General features: G+C 46.8%; 8 protein-coding genes across 8 annotated transcripts; 2 read left to right on the forward strand and 6 right to left on the reverse strand.

Moving 5' to 3' along the window:
* Window positions 1-5: 5 nt before the first annotated feature.
* On the reverse strand, window positions 6-1,484 carry F4822DRAFT_387893 (MSF1-domain-containing protein). Its single transcript, XM_051456837.1, has one exon. It carries the CDS (start codon window positions 1,005-1,007, stop codon window positions 426-428), a length of 582 nt encoding a protein of 193 aa, XP_051320096.1. The 5' UTR covers window positions 1,008-1,484; the 3' UTR covers window positions 6-425.
* Window positions 1,485-2,456: 972 nt separating this feature from the next.
* Window positions 2,457-4,490, reverse strand: F4822DRAFT_387898 (methionine aminopeptidase 2-like protein). The gene is made up of 4 exons (XM_051456838.1): window positions 4,080-4,490; window positions 2,868-4,027; window positions 2,724-2,810; window positions 2,457-2,668 (listed from the first exon to the last, which is right to left on the reverse strand). The coding sequence occupies exons 1-4, from the start codon at window positions 4,120-4,122 to the stop codon at window positions 2,612-2,614; spliced, it is 1,347 nt and encodes a 448-aa protein (XP_051320097.1). The 5' UTR covers window positions 4,123-4,490; the 3' UTR covers window positions 2,457-2,611.
* A 209-nt stretch (window positions 4,491-4,699) lies between these two features.
* On the reverse strand, window positions 4,700-7,484 carry F4822DRAFT_45154 (uncharacterized protein). The gene is made up of 3 exons (XM_051463491.1): window positions 6,604-7,484; window positions 5,751-6,552; window positions 4,700-5,693 (listed from the first exon to the last, which is right to left on the reverse strand). Exons 1-3 carry the CDS (start codon window positions 7,106-7,108, stop codon window positions 4,760-4,762), a joined length of 2,241 nt encoding a protein of 746 aa, XP_051320098.1. The 5' UTR covers window positions 7,109-7,484; the 3' UTR covers window positions 4,700-4,759.
* Window positions 7,485-8,757: 1,273 nt separating this feature from the next.
* On the forward strand, window positions 8,758-9,240 carry F4822DRAFT_424803 (uncharacterized protein; the record flags this gene model as incomplete). Its single annotated transcript, XM_051460216.1, has 1 exon — window positions 8,758-9,240. The coding sequence occupies one exon, from the start codon at window positions 8,758-8,760 to the stop codon at window positions 9,238-9,240; it is 483 nt and encodes a 160-aa protein (XP_051320099.1).
* Window positions 9,241-9,455: 215 nt separating this feature from the next.
* Window positions 9,456-9,935, forward strand: F4822DRAFT_424804 (uncharacterized protein; the record flags this gene model as incomplete). Its single annotated transcript, XM_051460217.1, has 1 exon — window positions 9,456-9,935. The coding sequence occupies one exon, from the start codon at window positions 9,456-9,458 to the stop codon at window positions 9,933-9,935; it is 480 nt and encodes a 159-aa protein (XP_051320100.1).
* A 291-nt stretch (window positions 9,936-10,226) lies between these two features.
* F4822DRAFT_435943 (MFS general substrate transporter) lies at window positions 10,227-12,169 on the reverse strand (the record flags this gene model as incomplete). The annotated part of the gene is made up of 6 exons (XM_051462256.1): window positions 10,227-10,404; window positions 10,442-10,631; window positions 10,677-11,285; window positions 11,374-11,800; window positions 11,870-11,940; window positions 12,130-12,169. 6 exons carry the CDS (start codon window positions 12,167-12,169, stop codon window positions 10,227-10,229), a joined length of 1,515 nt encoding a protein of 504 aa, XP_051320101.1.
* A 1,820-nt stretch (window positions 12,170-13,989) lies between these two features.
* On the reverse strand, window positions 13,990-15,721 carry F4822DRAFT_45246 (WD40 repeat-like protein). Its single transcript, XM_051463492.1, has 3 exons — window positions 15,019-15,721; window positions 14,501-14,958; window positions 13,990-14,434 (listed from the first exon to the last, which is right to left on the reverse strand). The coding sequence occupies exons 1-3, from the start codon at window positions 15,274-15,276 to the stop codon at window positions 14,077-14,079; spliced, it is 1,074 nt and encodes a 357-aa protein (XP_051320102.1). The 5' UTR covers window positions 15,277-15,721; the 3' UTR covers window positions 13,990-14,076.
* Window positions 15,722-16,728: 1,007 nt separating this feature from the next.
* Window positions 16,729-18,591, reverse strand: F4822DRAFT_45261 (uncharacterized protein). The gene is made up of 2 exons (XM_051463493.1): window positions 17,742-18,591; window positions 16,729-17,677 (listed from the first exon to the last, which is right to left on the reverse strand). The coding sequence occupies exons 1-2, from the start codon at window positions 18,347-18,349 to the stop codon at window positions 16,945-16,947; spliced, it is 1,341 nt and encodes a 446-aa protein (XP_051320103.1). The 5' UTR covers window positions 18,350-18,591; the 3' UTR covers window positions 16,729-16,944.
* Between the last annotated feature and the right edge of the window lie 589 nt (window positions 18,592-19,180).

A 19,180-nucleotide genomic window follows, 5' to 3' on the forward strand; every position in this document is an offset into this window, starting at 1 on the left:
TACAACGTACGAAAGAAAACGACGATATTTAGGGTGGGCGGAGAATATATTAACCTTAGATCCTCCTCTCAACAATAGTAGAGTAGTCTATCTCAACGCCTAACTAGCAAGTGTACTCCGAATGATTAGGGAGACAACAATGCCTGGCCATACATACGCATATACGCAATACGTAGGCAAGTCTAATATTCTTTCCGCCTTTCTATGCAACGCAATTTTTAGGGGTATGCCGAAACGCCGTGCTTTTTTATCTCTTTCCCAAAAAATCAAAAATCAAATGTCCACACCCCTCTTGAAAAAAAGACTCCGAAATATGCTGTTCTTATATGTACTTGGTTGTCGTTGTCTAACCGAATCGTCGTGGAGTCCAATATGCGTAGGAGGTAAACCGGGGGGGATCCGGAATAGTCATGCTGACATCTGATCTATGCCATCATCTTGCCGCCTAAGCTCTGTCGTTGCCTTTCCTTTTCACGTTCCTCGGCGAATACCCTTCTGCTCATTTCTAGCACGCATTCGAAACCCTCCTTGCCCTTAACCGCGTTTTCTCGGAATCGGGTAACGAGGGCGTCTTCGACACTATTCTTGATTCGTTGCCAACCTCCACACAACGCCGTTATCCTTGCATCTTGTTCGAATTGTGTTCTGTGTGCATCCAAAGGTCGATAAATCACCGTCTCTTGAACGTTGACTAGATTCGACCACGTGATATTTTGGGATACCATGGTAACGGTCTTGGCGGCGGGATCAACGTAGGAGGTCTCGAAGACTTGACTCGTCTCCATGCATCCAATAATAGACTTGAGCCACTCTGGTGCCGATTGTTTGCATGTGATAAGTCGCTCAGTTCGTAGGATACCGGTGGCAGGGTCGACTTCACGTGCGAGGGTATCGACGGCTATAACGTGGGTAGATTTGTCATTCCAAGGGCAGTACTTCCGCCAGTTGGCGGTCGATACTTCTTCCCAGGAGTAGTTGAAGGTGTGGGAATTGGAAAAGACCTTCATCTCTGATAGACGGCGATCCCAATTAGGAGGGGGTCAATAGGAGACGGTTGACGGTCGGATACCACGATTCAGTTATTAGAATCCGGAAGATCGAACGCGGGAAATCGGGGCAGAAAGGGAAAACAATTCTGCGCGGTTTCAAAAAACGGTCGGAGATCCGGATGTGGTTGTAGATAATCGTAGGAACGCGAGAATAAAAAGCTCCGAGAACCTACGGCGTGGGATCCCTTTTTTTCTTATATGTACTTAAGTGATAAGAACAAACAATATCTTTTGTCTTTTTTATTAATTCCCTCTTAGATTGAGAAACAGTAATGATTGTGACTTGACCAAAAATTGGATCAAGTTATTGAATTTGTTTTTTTTTCTTCAATGAAAGTGAAGATTGAGGAAAAGTTGAGGGTGTGATGCTTAAAATAAATGGCCGTCAAATGACAAAAGCTTTTTGAGAAATTTTCCTTCAATCCAAGACTCTCTCCCCCGACCCCCCGATCGGCATTGGCGAGAAGGTACCTTATCGATGATTGATTATGCTGCTCCTTTTCGCCTTCCCGGCAACGTTCGGTATGTACCCTTATACCATGTCTGCATGTCCCTCGCTTGATGCACCGAATCGGGTCTAGCGGATTTAGATAAGAGAATGGTACGGAAGCGGTCTGAAAGCCTGTGACATTTCCTAGTTATTTCATTGGTTGCTAATGTTTCCGATGGATCCCGAGCTTTGACCATCTGTCCGAAAAACCTGGAGCGGGCAAAGCGGATTGCGGAGCTAACGAACATTAACGAACACCTAGAACTTCGCTAAATGCCGCTTACAACACAATTTCTACATATCATTTAATCGATCTACAGGGTCCAGATTCATTTCATACTTGTGAAAGATCGGAGGTTTTAGTTTATTATTCACATTGATCAACATCAAAAGGTGACAAATTGGTGGTAATTAATTGATCGACTTCAGCCTCTTACCTCAATTACTTCAAAATGATGATTTGTATGACTTCAGCCCTACTTAAAGTGGTTCGAGATGATCCTCGATCGAATCAATACGTGACATCACACTCACTAAACAACTCACAACCAATTAATCCCTCGAATATATCCAATCAGTTACCCAAGGAATTTCTTAATACCTCAGTTACAATAAATCCATTAATGGACTCGGATAGTACGCTGCACTACTATTAGACGCTCTTCAAACTCGAATGCCAGCTAAATTTACTAAGCAGTTCTTAGCAAACAAACATGAAATTTGCTGGCGATCCCTCACCAACCAATAACATTGCACGGCCTTAACCAATTACAGTAAATCTCGAATCCAACGTCATTGTCTCCACCGCCACCCGGAGGGTTAGGTAAGAGATCTCACTATATTACCTGGCAAGGAATACACCTAGGTAATTACTTGGGTTTGGGGATCGAAAGATGTGGCTAAGGCTTATGTTCATGATTCGCACTAAACTTGTTTTATTTCATAGGTTTTCTATAATATGATCGAAAGATCAAAATGTGAGAATTCGTTTGATTTTGACCCCTCAGTAGAGGCTACATGTTTTGGGAATAACCACAAACGCAGTCAACCCGAATTGTTCATATCATTTTACTTAGTAGTCGTCGCCACGGCTGATGACCTCCTTCACGGTAGGTCGGAGCAAAATAGTCTGGAACGATGTTAGTCACTGTGCCCGATCATGATAACATTGTTAGTAAACTCACGTGCTCAAACTGGGCGGTATACGAGCCCCTCTTATCAAGTAGAGGCGGGTAGTCCTCTACGATACCTGCTTGGACGAGATTATTCAACTAGAAGAACGTTAGCTAGGTTCATTTATGGAGCATGAATCTTCTAGGAATGCTTACTCCGAGTAAGTACTTCTCCTGGCCTAGTCTGTCTAGGTATCTTCGAGCAAATGGAATAGTGCCGAAGTTCTTCTTGATGACATTAAGAAGAGATTTCGCCGAAGACAAACGTAGGTCAACCTTCGGGGCGTCTCTGCGCATGGCATAATGAGAAACCTCCCCTTCATCGTGGACGTAACCGTTTCCGGTACTGCCGAAGGTCTCAATAGCGAAAACATCACCTTCCTCCATCTTAGTAGTGTCCGCCGACTTAACGATGGGGACACTCTTGGTTCCGTGAATGCTGTAAGGTAGAATGGTGTGGCCGGTAAGGTTACGAATCGACTTAATCGGGTATGTAGTGCCGTTGATCTCGCATTCGTAACTCTCCATGGTCTCTTGGATATATCCACCAAGCTCACCCAGGCGCATATCGATACCGGCCTCCCGGATACCTGTGTTGGTTGCATCCTTAACGGCCGCCAACAGGTTGTCGTACATGGGATCGAAAGCCATAGTAAAGGCACTATCAACGATCTTTCCGTTGACGTGAACTCCGATATCCACCTTCATGACATTGCTCTGCTGTAAAACCGTCTTATTTCCAGCGTTTGGGCTGAAGTGGGCGGCAATATGATCCAAGTTCAGACCGGTGGGGAATCCCATACCCGCAATTAGACAATCACCTTCTGCCAATCCGTCGTGACCGACGAGGCGTCGAACACTATTCTCAATACCTTCGGCAATTTCGGTCAAGGTCTGGCCAGGTTTAATGTTCTTCTGAGCCCATTGGCGAACTTGACGATGAGTCTCAGCAGCATGACGATAATCGACGAGGAAGTCGGTATTCAAGTTATCTAAGTGTCGCTTCTCTTCGCTGGTGGTGCGGTAGCGGTTCTCGTCCTTGTATTCGACCTCTTCACCCTTAGGGTAGGTATTGTTCGGGAATAATTGCGACATCAAAACACTAGGAGGATCTGTCTGAGCAGTGGGAGCCTTCTTCTTCTTCTTTGGCTTCTTCTTCTTGTTCTTCTTTTTCTTGGCAGCCCCGGGTGCAGGCTCGGCTACTTGTTCGTCGGCGTCGTCATCGGAGTCTTCGGCCGAATGCTCTTCGGCATCGCCGTTCTTGGTACCGTTGGATGCGCCGGCGGCCTTGCCGTTTGCGCCACCATTGGCACCAACTATTGAAGGTTAGGGAAATACATAAGTAATAGTTCTTAATTTAATACTTACCACTGAGTTTCTTTAACTCCTCTGTAGGAGCTTTGGCAGCCATCTTGTCAAAAATCAAGACGAGGCTGATGTTTGGATTGAATTATTTAAAAGTTGAAAGGCTGATGGATTTCATCGATTTCCGAGCTTAAACCCCACCAACTTTTCGCCCTATTATACCACTAAATCGCGGGGCACAGAAACCCCGCTAACTACATGAGGCCTCCAACTTATTATATGGCTTTGTATAATAACCTCTTTATAAGCACCAAAGGCCTCCCGATCTTCTTGAGGCCTCCTAGCAGAAATATGCTGTTCTAGCATAGCTCTCTTATTTACCTAAAGAGGCCTCCCAGTTTTCTGTAGGGTCATATTTATGTTAGTATGTCATCTTTTTATTTCCTTACCGATGATTATTCAGCCCCTTTTCTTCTACCCCCTAACCTTAGTCATCAACATATCGTCCTCCCTCTCAAAGGTAGAGTGAAGATAGGATATTTTCTTGAACCGAATATCCAAAAGACTACAAGTAGTGCGCATAAAAAAATTACCTTCCGCGAAGATTTCCCATTTCCATCCTAGGCGGATGATAATCAGTAGGCAGGTAAAGCCTCGCGTCCTACCGAAGAAGTTGGATAGACGGTTCATCTATATCATTATGGCACCTCGAAACCGTAGCATAGATAGCGATACTATTCGCGTCAGGTAGGAATCATATCTACTGCCTTCTTCTTTCGAAACGTTTGACGAGTAATCGGTCCTTCCCCACCAAGCGCCAACTGTACGCGGTCTTTCTCCATCAGCGGCACTTCAACCTGTCCATCTCTCGCCTCGCCCTCTTCTTCCACATCGCGACCTCCCTCCTTAGTAACCGTACCTATCAACGCATCAATCCTGGTCAACCTCTCTTCATCCTTCCGCGACACCGGTCCGAGCGGCGGTAAATCACTGTCCTTCAACGCCTTCCCAATCCTCGCCACCTCCATAGCATCAAACGCCGCCGCCCAAGTAGGCACCGAGTATATCAACCAAGTAACAACCGCCAATCCCACCACCTGCAGGAAAATCAGGATTGTAAGAACGACCATACTTGCGGTAGCCATAGTAGGTCTTGCCATAACCGTACCAGGAGAATAATAAATCGGGCGAACGCCAAAAGACGGTTGCTCGGCTATTACGGTTTTCGTAAGAACGGCTCGGTTCGCGAAGTACATGCTGATCATCAGCGCGTACTCGGCGTACTCCGTGTTATTGAATATACGCGCGTGCGAAGCTGCTATGAGGGTTATATCGTTGTCGTAACTACCCATGCTAGTTTTACTATTCACGATATTCGCGATGTTGGCGCAGTAAGATGCTGGACCGCCGTCAAATGGGATGATGCCTAGGATTTGTGAGAATGGGATACTGCCGTGCTCGCACATTGCCGCAAAAGCTTGCACGGGGGTGGTGGAGGTTGAGTTGTCGGTGAGGAATTGGAGGAACGAGTAGTTCCCGAAGAGGACTTCGGCGGATACCATCAAAGGGCCTGGAGTCCAGGAGCTTTTTTCGGTGCCGAAGTCGGTGAAGGGTAAGCCGATTGATTGCTCGCCTGGTAGAAAGAGGTTGTATTTATCCCTTATCGAAGATAGGTCCCTTGAGATGATACGTTAGTTTTGGTGAGGCTACACGTTAATTGGAAAGGGGGCTTACTCTTCTGTAGGACGCGCATCATCCGCAGCTGTACCCCGAAAGTCATTGAAATTATTTGCGATATCGTCGGGGTCGGGCCATTTATCCAGCAGCGGGCCGTAAACGTACTTGTTCTGTTCATTGCCGAGTTCGAAGTACCCCCTAGTTGTCGATGCGGTGCAGTGGACAGTAAAATTATCCCGAAGCCTAGTCAAGTCCTCCGGTGCTTCTAGGTGGATGTATAGTTCTTCGGTAATATCCTGGCGGTTGCGACTAGGCGTGAAAGGGAATTGGCTCGCGTTCCCCGGCGCGCAAACGTCGAGCTTAAGCCCTAGGCGATCGAGGTGTATATCTAGAGGCCGCGCACCTGGGCATGGATATGGTACATCAGACGGTGAGATAAGCTCGCAGTGTACCGAAGAATTTAGTCGTATGGCGTGTTCACGCAGTACACCCGTATTGGTTCCATTCTCCAGTGCTGAAACGAAAAACCCATCGGGATTGCTTCCGAACTTGGTCGAATAGGGCGTGAACATTCGCCTGTAGGGCGGGTGCGTATAACCGTCTATCCAGTCCGTTGAATCTGGATTGACGGGCCATAAGTTCGGCTGGGGCTCTGTATCAGATGCAGTGACCAAACGGCCCAAGACATCTTGCAGGACAAGGTCGCGCTGTAGAAAAGCCATATCGGCCGGTTCCGGATCGAAGCCGATAGTCACTGGTCCAAATTCGGAGCAGTACTTGTAAGGTATATCAAGGCATGATGTTGCTGCAACTGCCTCAAACGTGACTAGTACTGAGATCAAGGGTTGTAAGATGGCAGCTTGAGAGGATTAGCAACATTTACTTTTAGTCATGAGCAGCAAAGTCAAACCTATTATAACAAGAAGCGCTGCTAACCACAAAAATCGGCTACCTCTACCATGTGAGTTAGCGTTCAATAAAAGGAGGTAGTTAGACCATCCTTTATCCGCGAGAGCGAATAACTGCTGCACATTGAGTTTTTGATCAGGCCGTCGGCGCATGGCATAAACGATAGCAGCATTGGCTAGGAGCGTTGAGATGACAGGCACTGCCAAGACTGCGTTGATGGCTTTTAGTAGCTGTGTAACCAAGAAACCTGCTGCATTGTCCACATAATGAGTACCCGTCTGGTCATAGTAAGAGGAACTCCCCAGTGGCCGCTTCGTCATGATACATATGAGTACCCATGGTACAATTAAGGTCGGTAGGTATATGATCAGTAGGAAAGTCGGCGTTTTTCGATATCGTAATGTGGGTTTCTCTTTTACTTTGGACACTGTCGCGCGCCGAGGATTGATTGCCGGCTCGGTCAATTGTCGCTGGGGGGGCTCCCTTGTCTCAGCCCTAGACTCCATCGCGACGAGGATTTATGAAGCTCTACGTAGTATAGTTACAGCAGACATTTTACAATGTTATATGTTAACGATGATGTCGAGATAAAACCCGTCAAGGATGCCATTCTTGAAGATACAGCTTGAGGGCTGAGCTAGCTCATTAATTAGGAATAGAAACACTTGGCATGAGACCTGGAGGTATAGTGAATCCTCATTGCTCCATCGAGCATCGGTGATCGTAGAAAATACCAATTAGCGTCAATTCTGCCATTATCCCATGTAGTTGTGCTTTAACCTATAGAGACGGGGCGAAATGACCCTGGTCGGGGCGACACCCCTTCGGTCTAGCCTCATGGCCGTCGCGTATCGCTGTCGTGACAATCTTAGTGGAATATTCACTACTATCGAAGCTTCCCATCTCATATGACCTATAGATATATTTATTAGTATCTGTGAATACTTTTTTTAAGTGTATAGGATGGTTGATCTGTTATTAGTCGTACTGTATATGTATAGACTTGTGGTAAATGAAGATCTAGATTGAGATTTAAGCGGACGATTGTGGAGGCTTTATGAGAATTAGAATGAGAGGGCTTAGTCATCGACAGAGAGATAGATCTTGCTTATTAATACGTATTAGTATTGAACTTGAACTCGTCCTAAATTTCGATGATATCGGCGGCAATTCGAGATATTAGATGTTGCGATTATCTAGTTCCGAGACCATAAAGTTAACCATATATCTTGGGCTCTATTTTTTGGAGTAGGAACAGAATGCGGAGGACTCGGCGTATTACCGCTCCTCCCAAAGATAGAGGGGACGCTGAATTGGAAGGAGATTCGCTAGAAAACAGTGAAGGGTCACCTAACAACCAGCCCCGTAAACGCCAAAGGATACCCCAAAACGATCCGCAGAACATATCATCCACCTCAACCTCGAACTCACCCAGTTTGTCCTCAGTCTCTTGCGACCAGTGCAGAATTCGTAAGGTCCGTTGTGATCGTCAGCAACCTGAATGTTCTAGCTGTCGTAAGAGTGGCACCGCATGCAACCAGACGGGTAGCATAAAGCGAGTGAACCATACCAAAGAATTGTGAGCCCGAGTTTTCTCTTATTATTTTCTCCATTCTCAACCGGCCTTCCTGTGCCTTCCCCCGAAAAGCAAGCTATTCAGGTACCCAGGCTGCCAGGTAGTGATCAAGGACTACCCCGACCCCCCTATATTTTCGTTATTCCCGCCTCACACTAAAACAGCCACCTACATAGGTACCTATCCTAACTAATAATATCTGAGAACCCTAGGCGAGATGATTTCTCCAGCGTATTGTACCGTTTAGACGGGATTTATCAGACGCTAATTCAATTGAAACAATAATTTGCTGAACGCTCCAACCTGTTAGTAGACTCGGGTTCGAACCCACCTCATAGGCCTGCAAGTGAACGACTGAGCTACTTCAAATTGCCTTTCAATATCGCTCCTACACGACCTAGAAGTTCGAGACTGGGTAGCGCAATACCCGGCATATTATTACCAAGCTCACAGCACGGGCTTGGCCAATTGAGATGTCAGACGCCGGGCCACCCGACACCATCAGGCAAAAATGAATTTCTCACCGAAAGGGTCGATCTTGAGCAAGGGGGCCAGCGTGTATACAGACACCCTTCGTCAATGGCATTACTTAAGTCAATAGCAAGTAAGCTAGCGGACAATTGCCGGGATGTCGTTGCTGGTCATAACGAAGACGGGCCGGATTACTCTGTAGCAGCACCCAGGAGTGACATGATGCGTCGCCACTTGGAAAATTTCCCCTTCCGAGGAAAATGTGTTCAACCCATCATATCTAGTGACCGTCAGACTGTTGTCGCTCCACCCCAGCTAATAGCGCGTCTATTTATCGATGGGTTTCTGAAAGACATCAATACTCGATTCCCTATTTTTAACGAAAAGGACCTTCGGGAGGCCGTAGACATTTATTATTTAGACATATCGCGGATGCAACCGTTGGGAGAATCCAACGCGGATAATCCCTGGGCTATCATATTTAACAATATCGCTCTACTAGAACTTGGCCTAGAAAGTCAAGTCGCCCGTTGGCAAGGCGGACTGACAGGCACTTCTTCCATCCGCACGAACATCACCGCGGGGTTCTAGGCGCGAATCCCATTCACTCTTTTGAAGGAAATCCTACGGGATCAAATATCCAATTAAGCCCGAATGCCCAGGGCAGCGATGACTCAATTCCTCTACGGCTTGAGGTAAAGTATTGCTATCATGTCGCGCATATCCTAATTCTTCGATGCGGTGACATGGATTACCAAGAAAGGATGCGACAACATGCACGCACCTGTCTGAGGCTGATCATACAAATGAGCAACATCGAGGACGGCTTTCGTCCGACGCCGAGCAGCGTCGCTAAATCGCGGTTGGCTTCACTGAACCGGGTTCTAGGTATTTATCCAGCAGTCGCGTTTACTGATCTGCTCTCTTTTCACCTTGTCGAGGCCCTATCGGATCATCCCCGACGAGGTGGTAATACGGCGTATAATGAGCATAATGACATCGAACTTCTTTATGCCATACCTCGCATCCTAGAGAGTCTGCATCACCCTAATCGTCCTTGTGCCTACCTAAACCGACTCCGGCAAGGACTCGGATGGGCGATTGAAGTTCTTAATGAGATAAATCGAAAACCTTTATCAGAGGGTGAGATCGGAGCGATGCCGACAGTAGCGCCACATTGTTTCGGAGTAACCCCGATGGAGTCGCCATCAACAACGGGAGAATGTGGCTTCTACGGATTGACCAATTGGCAAGATTTCTTTACACAAGATAAAGGAGGCTCGTAAAAATAAGATATTGGATAGAAACCTCCTACTTATCTACGGAGGTAGGGAAGTTATAAATTATCTTAATAAACAGCTTGTACTATGATTCGAGATATTCGGAAGCAAGATGTTGGCATACCCATAGCTATAACCAAGCTGCGGAAATTTTCAATTTAATATCAATCGTCTAAGTGAGTAACAGACTATCCAATAGAATGCTGATAATCTCCTAGAGTCTAGAGCATACAGTTATCAACATCTGAATGACAACCAATTAACAGGATCGTCTTCCACAGGTTCTTACATCACCCATTAGCTAGTCTTTTCAATAACAGTACCGCTTTGACTGTCGGCATCAGCCTTGGGCGAACCCCTCTTAACACTCTTCCATCCCATACCCGCAGCGCCAAGAAACGTCAAACACGCCATAACCAAACCCGTGATAAAAACAGTCCTCAGAGCGTCATTATAAGCCGCGACCACGAGCCCCCTAGCCGGTTCGGATATCTCCGTGGTGGCCGTGACACCCTGTTTGGAGTATCGTAGCCACATTGACGCCCGTTATGCCTGCCAAATCCTTGACAAAGTAATTGTCGAAAAGAATCTGTCCAACACTAACGAAGATAGAACCGCCTAATAATAGCGCGAAGAACATCAGCGATGTACCGATAGGAACATCTTCAAGGGGCAGCACAGTTTGCGAGGCGAGGAGCGGAGCTTACAACATGGTCCCTAACCCAATACCCCAGGGAATCTGATAACCAATCCACTTGCCTTCCGACGTATCGACATGAAGTGTGGTAAGGAGGCCGGTCCCCACGCACATCAATGCGACACTTAACAGCATGAAGGGCGTGTAATATTCGAATTTCTGGATTGCGACACCACCTGCAAGAGATCCGACAGCCTGGCCAATTACTGTTGGGAGAAGTCTGATACCAGACTCAACGGCGCTCACACCTTGAACACCCTGGAACCAGATAGGGAGATAATAGAAAGTGGTCATCATCGTCGCACCGGCGGTGAACATGGCAAAGAAAGACGCCATGATACTGCGTTGGATGAAAATGCGGGGTGGCACAGTAGCGGTCTTCGGCCAGATGATCTGTATAATGACGAAGGATATCAATAGAACGATGACAATTACAAGGGGCGCAATGATTCGGCCATTATCCCAAGAATAAGTCGTACCTCCCCATTCAAGCGCGAGTAAGAGACATATGATTCCGCCGAGGAGTGTGACAAGACCCGGGCCATCGAGTTTAGCCAGCTTTTCTTTCACAGGGAGGCGTGTCGTATCTCGGTCGGGAATATGCAATAAAAGGAAGATGAATACCATTGAGAAAGCTCCAATAGGCAAGTTAATGTAAACTGCAACCAGGGTCAATCGTTCATCCTTCTCATATTTCGAGTAGCATCGAAGCGCGTCTTGGTAGGCGGGAAATGGGGGACGACTCACAACACCATCTCCAAGTAGCATAACTGTCGGTAAACGCGCCCCCTAACAGAGGGGATATTACATTCGCAAGCCCGAAGACGACACCGAAAAGCCCCTGGTAAAACGGGCGCCGGTGAAGTGGGACAGAGTACACCGTAACTGTTACCGCCCCTGAGAAGATACCCGCGCTTCCTAACCCCGCGATAGCACGTCCGATGATCAAGGCGGCCGAGTTAGGTGCAGCACCACATACCGCGGAGTTAATTTCAAACGTCAAAATACTTGCGAGAAAGACAGCTTTGATACTAGATATAACGTAGAGCTTGCCGAAGAAAAGTTGGAATGCGCAGTTCGTAAGGAGATAGGCTGATCCGTACCGTCCGACGTCCGTCACCGAGTGGAATTCGTCCGTTATTTTCGGTATTGCAGTCGTAACGATGAGTCGGTCCTACGCCAGAGTCGTTAGATTCACGGTGAATCCAGGCTAGGTTCCGAGACCTCATAGAGGGGAACTTACAAGTGCTACCAAGAACATGGTCAAGTATGATGAGCCCATGATTAGAGCAAGTTTTATCCCTTTCGGATAGACTATTCCACCCCCCTCCCCAATATTCGCGGTGCCCGACTTGGACGATGGATTCGTGCTAGCTGGGATGGTTTTCGGGCTAATACACCGTTCGGCGTAGAATTTTGAGTTCTCTATACCGATCCCGGGGCAAATCGCGAGTATTCTTACGGCTGGCTTGTTGCCGCTCTACTTTATATCTATTAGCCTACCCTTTCCCTGGATTGGCAATGCGACTTTAATAGACGGCATATTTTGGTAACAGGTAGGTGCCTTTCTGCTACCCCTCGACGCATTATATCGCAAAAAAAACGACGACGACGACTAGAAAGGCTATAGGAAGAATAGCCACCCTGTAATTATAATGCACCAAGACCCTGTAAGGCCCTATAGCTACAGGATGATTATAAGGAAGTTACAGGGCATCCTAACACTCCACTAAAATGCCCTATAATTACAGTATTTATAATCTTATAAATCTAAATTTTATGGTGCATTAGCGGTTTATTAGAAACGGCGCACGGTAATACGATTAGAGCGAATATAACCTTTAAAGGCGGCCCAAATTGACAATATGATGGAGGATATCAGATGACTTTCGCGCTTTGTCGAGGAAAAAAAAAAAAAAAAAACGTAAACAATACGCGGTGACTAAGGTGTTATGACACCTGTATCATCCTGATAGGAAGCCATCACCAACACATGTATGGATGAGAGATGATAGGCTCAAAAGGAAGCGCTGTAAGCGCTGTAATATACATAAGGCACCAACACAGCTCTTGGCTGTTTCGTATCAAAGAAAGGAAGCTGTACTGAACATCATGTACTACTGTCAAACAGCATAAAGAAGAGTAGCTTCTCCCTGAGAGATTGAGGGGAGGAAGATACGGCAAGCAGATCGTAAAAAGATTATAGCTACTCAATATATTGCCTTAACCCCATTTTGACAACATACGTTCTCCATATCCATAGATTCACGAGTTGCTTAAAGGTACGTCATGGACAACATATTAGGGTTATGCCGAAATTGACGTCGAATATTACTATTCCGTTCACCCCACCGCGATCATGATCCGACTTAACATTCGGCTCCGTTATTCTTTTCCACCACAAGAGCCCGATCCTCCAACAATAGAATCCAAGCGCAGTTATGAAAACTCTGATCGAGAGGCCCTCCCCAGCTTCCAATGAAAAGTAGCATGCCGGGTAAGACGTAAGTTTGAAGGTCCGGCTTGTCTAGATAGGCTTTGACTGATATACTAATGCCCGGCGCCACTTTCAACTCGCCGTACACCCCGTCGGAAAGTATCCCATTCTGCACGGAGTTCACAAAGAAGGTACCTTCTCTCATCGTGCGGATTTGTGTTATGATTCTTTCGCCGCTCTGTCCATTATATGTACCTAAATGGTATGTTGATTGCGAGTCCCGTCATGTGTAGGTAGCGAGGAATACTTTCGGGTCTATTCAATTGGATGCGTATGTTTGGATAGGTGGAGTGCGGCTTCTTTTGATAGCTGAAGTCCAGGTAGGTGTTTCCCCCTATCCAAATGGAATATTGTTTGCGTCTAGGATTGATATTATGCCAGAACACACTGCAAGAAAGAAAAGGGGGTGGCGGGGCATCGTTACGTAAGAAAATACATTGCCATTTGTGGCTTGGGCCTGCGCCACAACATTCCGAAGTCCCGAGATCTCATTCTTCACTTACAAGACAGCCATTCCTAGTATGACACTTCCTAAAACCGCATAATCAATAAACTCCGTAGCATTTGTGATGAGATGGCATTCTCTATTAGTTATCTACCTAACTACTTATAGGCACCCTACCTACCAGGCGATGAAGGTAGAGTATATGATTGGTATCATTCGTTTTCCATCCCCCAAACATCAAGACGACCATCGACTCCTCCAAACTTGTCGAGAAATGACTTTGCAGTCCCTTCTGCCCCCCTGCGTGCTTCTTCGTAGAAATCGAGTGTCCTAAATTCGGTCAAATCAACAAACTAGCTACCTGACGTGATCTAACCGATTCCACCACAACTTTTCCTTAATATTTCTTCTTATTCTTAATCACGTCAAGCCCTTCCTTGACAATGCCAGTCATGCTATTGTCGGACTTTCCGTTTTTCTTCTTGCCGTCGACACCAGTGCTAGGCTCCTAACGCTTCTTTACGCTAGGTCTCGGCTTGCACTCATCACCTTGAATGGGGTGGAGCATTACTTTGTTGGGTAAGTTTTGGTTGTTGGCCATGTATCCCTTGGACCAGTCGTAGCCCACTGCGTACGCGAAGATGCTACCGCTGGAGTTGAATGTTGTTGCCGTGATGCTGCCTCCTACGGTTGGGTACCCCTTAAGACGGTGCTTAGCATCCTTGTCCCAAAAATGGAACGTACCGTCACTACCGGCAGTGCTAAAAGTACCATGCTGGGGATGGAATGAGATGTCGTTGACGGAGTAAACTTGAGTTGTGTTTCCTTGGGGAGGATCGCGGTGGCACTTGAACGAGAAGTTGGAACTATTTTGCATTCCGATTAGTACACATTAATCACTTCAGTATACTGCCTTAATGGAATGAACTTACCTCGAGTCCTTGTCCTCCACGTATTGTATCGCGCATCGACCCTCGATACTACCGATGGCGAATCCACTAGCGTCAGTAAAACAGCTGACGACGCGAGTCTGCCACTTGAGCGGACTCTGAAGCGTCTTGTAAAACTTAAGGGGATCTTGAAGGTTGACAACGTTGATGTAACGATCAGCTGTACCGACAACTAGCAACGAGTTGCGTACGTCCATGGAGTAAACACGTTCTTGGCATGTTAGAGTGCCAACAGGTGTACTTTGTCGCAGGTCCCAGTACTTGATGGTCTTGTCCCATGAACCCGTTACCAGCATAGGGCCGTTGGAGTTAGGTAGCTCGAAGAAGCGTGCGCATCGGACGGTTTGGTCGTGAGCGGCAACTTGTGCTGTCTGGAGGGTTTGTAAGTCGCAGACCTTGGCCTGCTTGTCTGCGCCGCCGGAGACAATCTTGTTGCCATCCTAAGTAAAGAATGTCAGTATACAGAACCCCGTGAAAACAGCCCGGACGCCTCGGCTTACCTTGGAGAAATCCACGCTGAGGACAGGAGCGTCGTGCTCATACATATGCTTTCCTTCACTAGAACCATTGGAAGCAATCTGGTATATGCGGACCTTCTTATCCCAACTGGAAACGGCTAGGAAATCTTGTGTGGGTGAAAATACAAGATCGGAAACTGTGTCTTCGGGAGGATTTGAGACAGCGACATCGTTCTTTAGGTCTCCCATAGTGTTACTTGGGGCCGCAGATGTAGAGCTGCCACCGAAGAGTCCTGACATCTTGAAATGAACTGTGGTTCGTCCAGCTAAATTCGGTGATGATTAAATTTGGTATTGAGTTGTGTTTTGTCGTCGGTATGAGGTGACTGTCGGTGGGAATCGTACTTTGCGACTGGAATTTATCGAATTTCGGTCGAGGCTACAAAGCGATACGCACAATCGAAATGTTTTTGGTTTCAAAGCCGCAGTTGCTGTCTTTGAAGACCACTTTTAGTAACCATTACCCGTTGTCGTCGAAACTATTGGGTTACCAAGGTCAACGGTAGGTGTTGGGGAGGTGTATCGGTCTAGATGGCTGGTATTGAAAGTTTTAGAAATGGCTAAGAAACGTTATTGACGTCGACGTGAACGCGGTTGCTACCGCTGTATTATAGCGTACCTCAGGCAGAGAGGTATGCTCCTAACCGCGCGACAATGGAGCTCCTAGTTACTTCCAAAGGTCGCCTAGTTTAAACCGTGTTTGACCGATTTTTCAACCCAAAAGCGCTTAGTTCCTACCTAGGTAGTGGGCACGTGAAGTTTTTATAGTGTACTTTGATACATCTTATTTGCTAGCCTTAAGAAGCTTGGACCATACTGCTATTATGTAATCCACTTGAATAAAATTTGTTGACGCTACACTTCAAACTTTTTTTCCCCTTCATATTTTCTTCAACCCTCTCGCCCAACAAATCGCTATCGAAGCTACATACAGAGACTTCCAATACTGGTCGTCTCCCCTCCATATCAAAGCTTTGGGAGAAAGTCCCCGGACGTCCCTTTCTTTTCGAAGGGTATTGCGGAAACGCGCCGCCATAGAAGCACAGCGGCTTATGTCTCCTCGTCTGTTCACCGTTCTGTCGCGATCTGCCCCGTCTGTCGCTACATCGCCTGTTTCTCTGGGTGCAGCTTCGAATTTTCTGGCCTTGAGACCCTATGGACGAAGATATGAGTCCGCGCTCTTGGTTGAAAGGTTTGGAGTCTGCATACTGAGGGATATGTTGATGACAGTTGGCTGTGGATTAGGCGGATGGGGAGCGTGAAGGGCGAGTGTAGATCCTTGTTGTCGAGATCGATAGTTATGCGATTGCCTTGTTTCTTCCTTCGGGAGATGGCTTGGTTACTCGATGGGGCTTATTCTTGGTGCGAGGGGGTTCCCTTCATGACAGGCAATCAGACACTTTTACACTCTGGGCTTCGTGGGAAGCTTTTCTTTCCGTCTGTATTGCTCTGGATTGGAGGTTACGTGGGGCTATAGAGACATTGACTTAACCTCAGCAGCTAATCAGGTTCAGGTGATGATATCCAATATTAGAGTCAAGCACTGAGGCGAACCACGCTGTGGCTTTGCTCGTTGAAGACTTCAAATGCGTTATGGTATCTGATGAACATTTTCTTAATCCTCTTTCAATAAATTCACTCCCGTTATGTGTAGAATATTCAGGTAGCCACTATCCGTTGAATCAGACGTAATGTTCAATATTTATACATATCCCTTCTATCAAACATAGTGTTCTGCCGCACTTTATATATGCACCCGAGTTCCCGAGAAGAACCCAACGCCGTTATGCTCATAAGCCATGTGACCTGGTATCCTCGATCCGAAGTAGTCCAATAACACCTTGACAACAAACCAAGCCAATAAACATGAGGCCCATTATTACGTATTCATTATATATAAACACTTCATCAAACCAGACCGCCTAGGACCACCTTGCCAACGTTGGTGATTTCTTGCTTCAAGCCGGCCCTACTTGAATCTTCGAATTCCTTGACCACACTTTGTATGATAATTTTGCGTACTTTCGCATCGGCCTTGGTGAACAATTCTGCGATGATAGGTGTACAATCCTTTGGTGTGGGAAGGAGAGTCATGAGTCTCGAATAGCAATCGATTAGGACATCGCATAAAGTCGCAAACGTTTCGAAAAAGTCCGGATCAAAAGGGAGATTCGGCGTAAGAAGGTGCGTATACTCCTCGCCAGGTACAAGATCATTCCCCTCGCCGCCAGGTCCAAAATTGATGACGCTCGTCGGTGCCGAGTTCACTGCTGAGCCACTAGCTAGGCCGTTGCTGGCATCCGTATATAAATCCGCAGCTCCTGACTGTCTTCGCCCTTTCCCACCAGGTCCTCGTCGGAACATATTTGGTATCCGGGCGCGAGAAAGTGAGCTTGTGTTCACGCCATTCTCAGTATGTATTTGTTGGTAGGATTCGAATTCGGCGAGGAGAGTGTTGAGGGAACGAAGAAATTCGAGCGGCGTAGAAGAATTGAGGTCGATGACGGCAGGTAGTGAAAGTCCCAGCAGCAGATAATTGGTTGCGCGATAAGCGAGTTTGCGACTATCAAAGTAGGGCATACGCGCCAGATCCGGTTTGTCAAAGAGCAACGTATTAAACCAATAGATTCGACCTTCATGACTAATACATATTGTCAGTACTAGAAATAACGCGTGAGGTAAGCGGATGAAATGGGTTCACATACGCCTTGCGCAGGTAATCTAAAGTTGATATCCTCTTGTTCGCGATCTCGTGTATATGCTGGTGTAATGAAGGGATTTCGTTTTGGATTAAAGGAGGAGAGGTCGCAGAACTCGGATAATATCCATTGATAGGCGTTGGCGCGGAGCGACCGATCATCTTGGAAAAGGAATCGGTTGAGGCCGGTGAAGGTACTACTTCGGCTTCCTTTGAAAGCTTGGCCGCAGCCGCGAGGGCGAAATCAGGGGGTATCGCGGGTGGTGCGGTGGCGTCAGTTTTGATTTGATTTCCGGATCCCGCTCCCGCATTGGATGAGCTTGCGCGACGCTTCCCTTTAGATGGGGAAGAGAAAGATGGTCTTCGGCCAAAAGAAGGTTTGCGATCGCGTTCTTTGGTTAGAACGTTAGGTTCCCGGTCCTTGTCTCTATCTCGATCACCCGAACTTGTACCAGGTCTGGATCTGCTGAAGCTACCACCGCCTCCTCCTTGCTGCGACTGTGATTGGGGATTTGGGTTCGCGACGGGGTTCGAATTACTACCGGTCCCCCAGATATTGGAGGAAAAGAAAGGAGTCGCATTCTGCGTCGGCGTGGAGGTAGCAGATCTCTGCATGGCTGACCGAGCGTGGTGGTTCCCACCCTTTCAAAGTTCGGCCGTGGTTAAGTCTAATATTAGCGCGTGACCTCGATGACAAGGACCCGAGCGAATCCCTTGAATCGTACAAGAACGGCCTCCCCTATCCGGATAGAAAATTCGCTTGTTTTAATTGGATGTGGGGGAGGAACCGCAGATGTGTGGTCAATTTTAACGAATTAGGAGGTAGTATTGGGTACCAAATGGATGGATTATGGATTCGACATGATGTACATTAGATAACATTTAATCAGAGCATTGGAATAAAACGAGGAAAACTTGGAAATTGGAGGTGACTAGTGTAGAACGGAATATTGAAAAAAAGATGGGTTGGGGTGTGATCGCGAAGTTGAAGATGGAACACTGAAAGTTCTAATAAATCTAATAAGTGCTAATATGTACGTGTGTGGGTTCCATTGTTTTCCGCCTCGAGGCTGCCAAATGGCAAATAACAATTTGGGCAATGGCGATGGGTGGTTTATTTAGCCTTTCAGAAGCCCTGGAGGTGCGTCTAGGTAGGCACGGATGGATACATGTCTTTGCAATTGGCGGCAAGAGGAACCAACTGTTCGGCATCGGAAGGTTATCACACGCATGGATGGATCCATGCACCTCAGGCCCTTCGCTCCTGTCTGTGATACTATATCCAGGGGTTGACGGTTTCTATTGGTCCGAAACTGCTATAGCGTGTCTGTATACATATACCTAGGTATGTACAAAGTACTTTATATTTCGCAACAAATGAAGCTGTTGAGGTTTTTATTCTGTTTGTATGATTATGTTTTGAAACGACTCGTGATAATGTGACAT

This window comes from Hypoxylon trugodes (genome assembly GCF_022578975.1).
Source record: "Hypoxylon trugodes strain CBS 135444 unplaced genomic scaffold F4822scaffold_1, whole genome shotgun sequence".
In the NCBI taxonomy this organism is placed as follows: Eukaryota; Fungi; Ascomycota; class Sordariomycetes; order Xylariales; family Hypoxylaceae; genus Hypoxylon; species Hypoxylon trugodes.

Bases quoted from the DNA above. Each gene is read 5' to 3' on its own strand.
- F4822DRAFT_45261 (XM_051463493.1), bottom strand. From the start codon at position 18,349: ATGCAGAGATCTGCTACCTCCACGCCGACGCAGAATGCGACTCCTTTC. The intron at 17,678-17,741 runs GTATGTGAACCC...AATATGTATTAG, and splicing joins TTAGATTACCTGCGCAAGGC to TCATGAAGGTCGAATCTATT.
- F4822DRAFT_45154 (XM_051463491.1), bottom strand. From the start codon at position 7,108: ATGGAGTCTAGGGCTGAGACAAGGGAGCCCCCCCAGCGACAATTGACC. The intron at 6,553-6,603 runs GTTTGACTTTGC...AATCCTCTCAAG, and splicing joins AGCGCTTCTTGTTATAATAG to CTGCCATCTTACAACCCTTG. The intron at 5,694-5,750 runs GTAAGCCCCCTT...TATCATCTCAAG, and splicing joins GATGCGCGTCCTACAGAAGA to GGACCTATCTTCGATAAGGG.
- F4822DRAFT_45246 (XM_051463492.1), bottom strand. From the start codon at position 15,276: ATGTCAGGACTCTTCGGTGGCAGCTCTACATCTGCGGCCCCAAGTAAC. The intron at 14,959-15,018 runs GTAAGCCGAGGC...TTCTTTACTTAG, and splicing joins TCAGCGTGGATTTCTCCAAG to GATGGCAACAAGATTGTCTC. The intron at 14,435-14,500 runs GTAAGTTCATTC...AATGCAAAATAG, and splicing joins GTGGAGGACAAGGACTCGAG to TTCCAACTTCTCGTTCAAGT.
- F4822DRAFT_387898 (XM_051456838.1), bottom strand. From the start codon at position 4,122: ATGGCTGCCAAAGCTCCTACAGAGGAGTTAAAGAAACTCAGTG. The intron at 4,028-4,079 runs GTAAGTATTAAA...AACCTTCAATAG, and splicing joins GGAGTTAAAGAAACTCAGTG to TTGGTGCCAATGGTGGCGCA. The intron at 2,811-2,867 runs GTAAGCATTCCT...ACGTTCTTCTAG, and splicing joins AGGAGAAGTACTTACTCGGA to TTGAATAATCTCGTCCAAGC.
- F4822DRAFT_387893 (XM_051456837.1), bottom strand. From the start codon at position 1,007: ATGAAGGTCTTTTCCAATTCCCACACCTTCAACTACTCCTGGGAAGAA.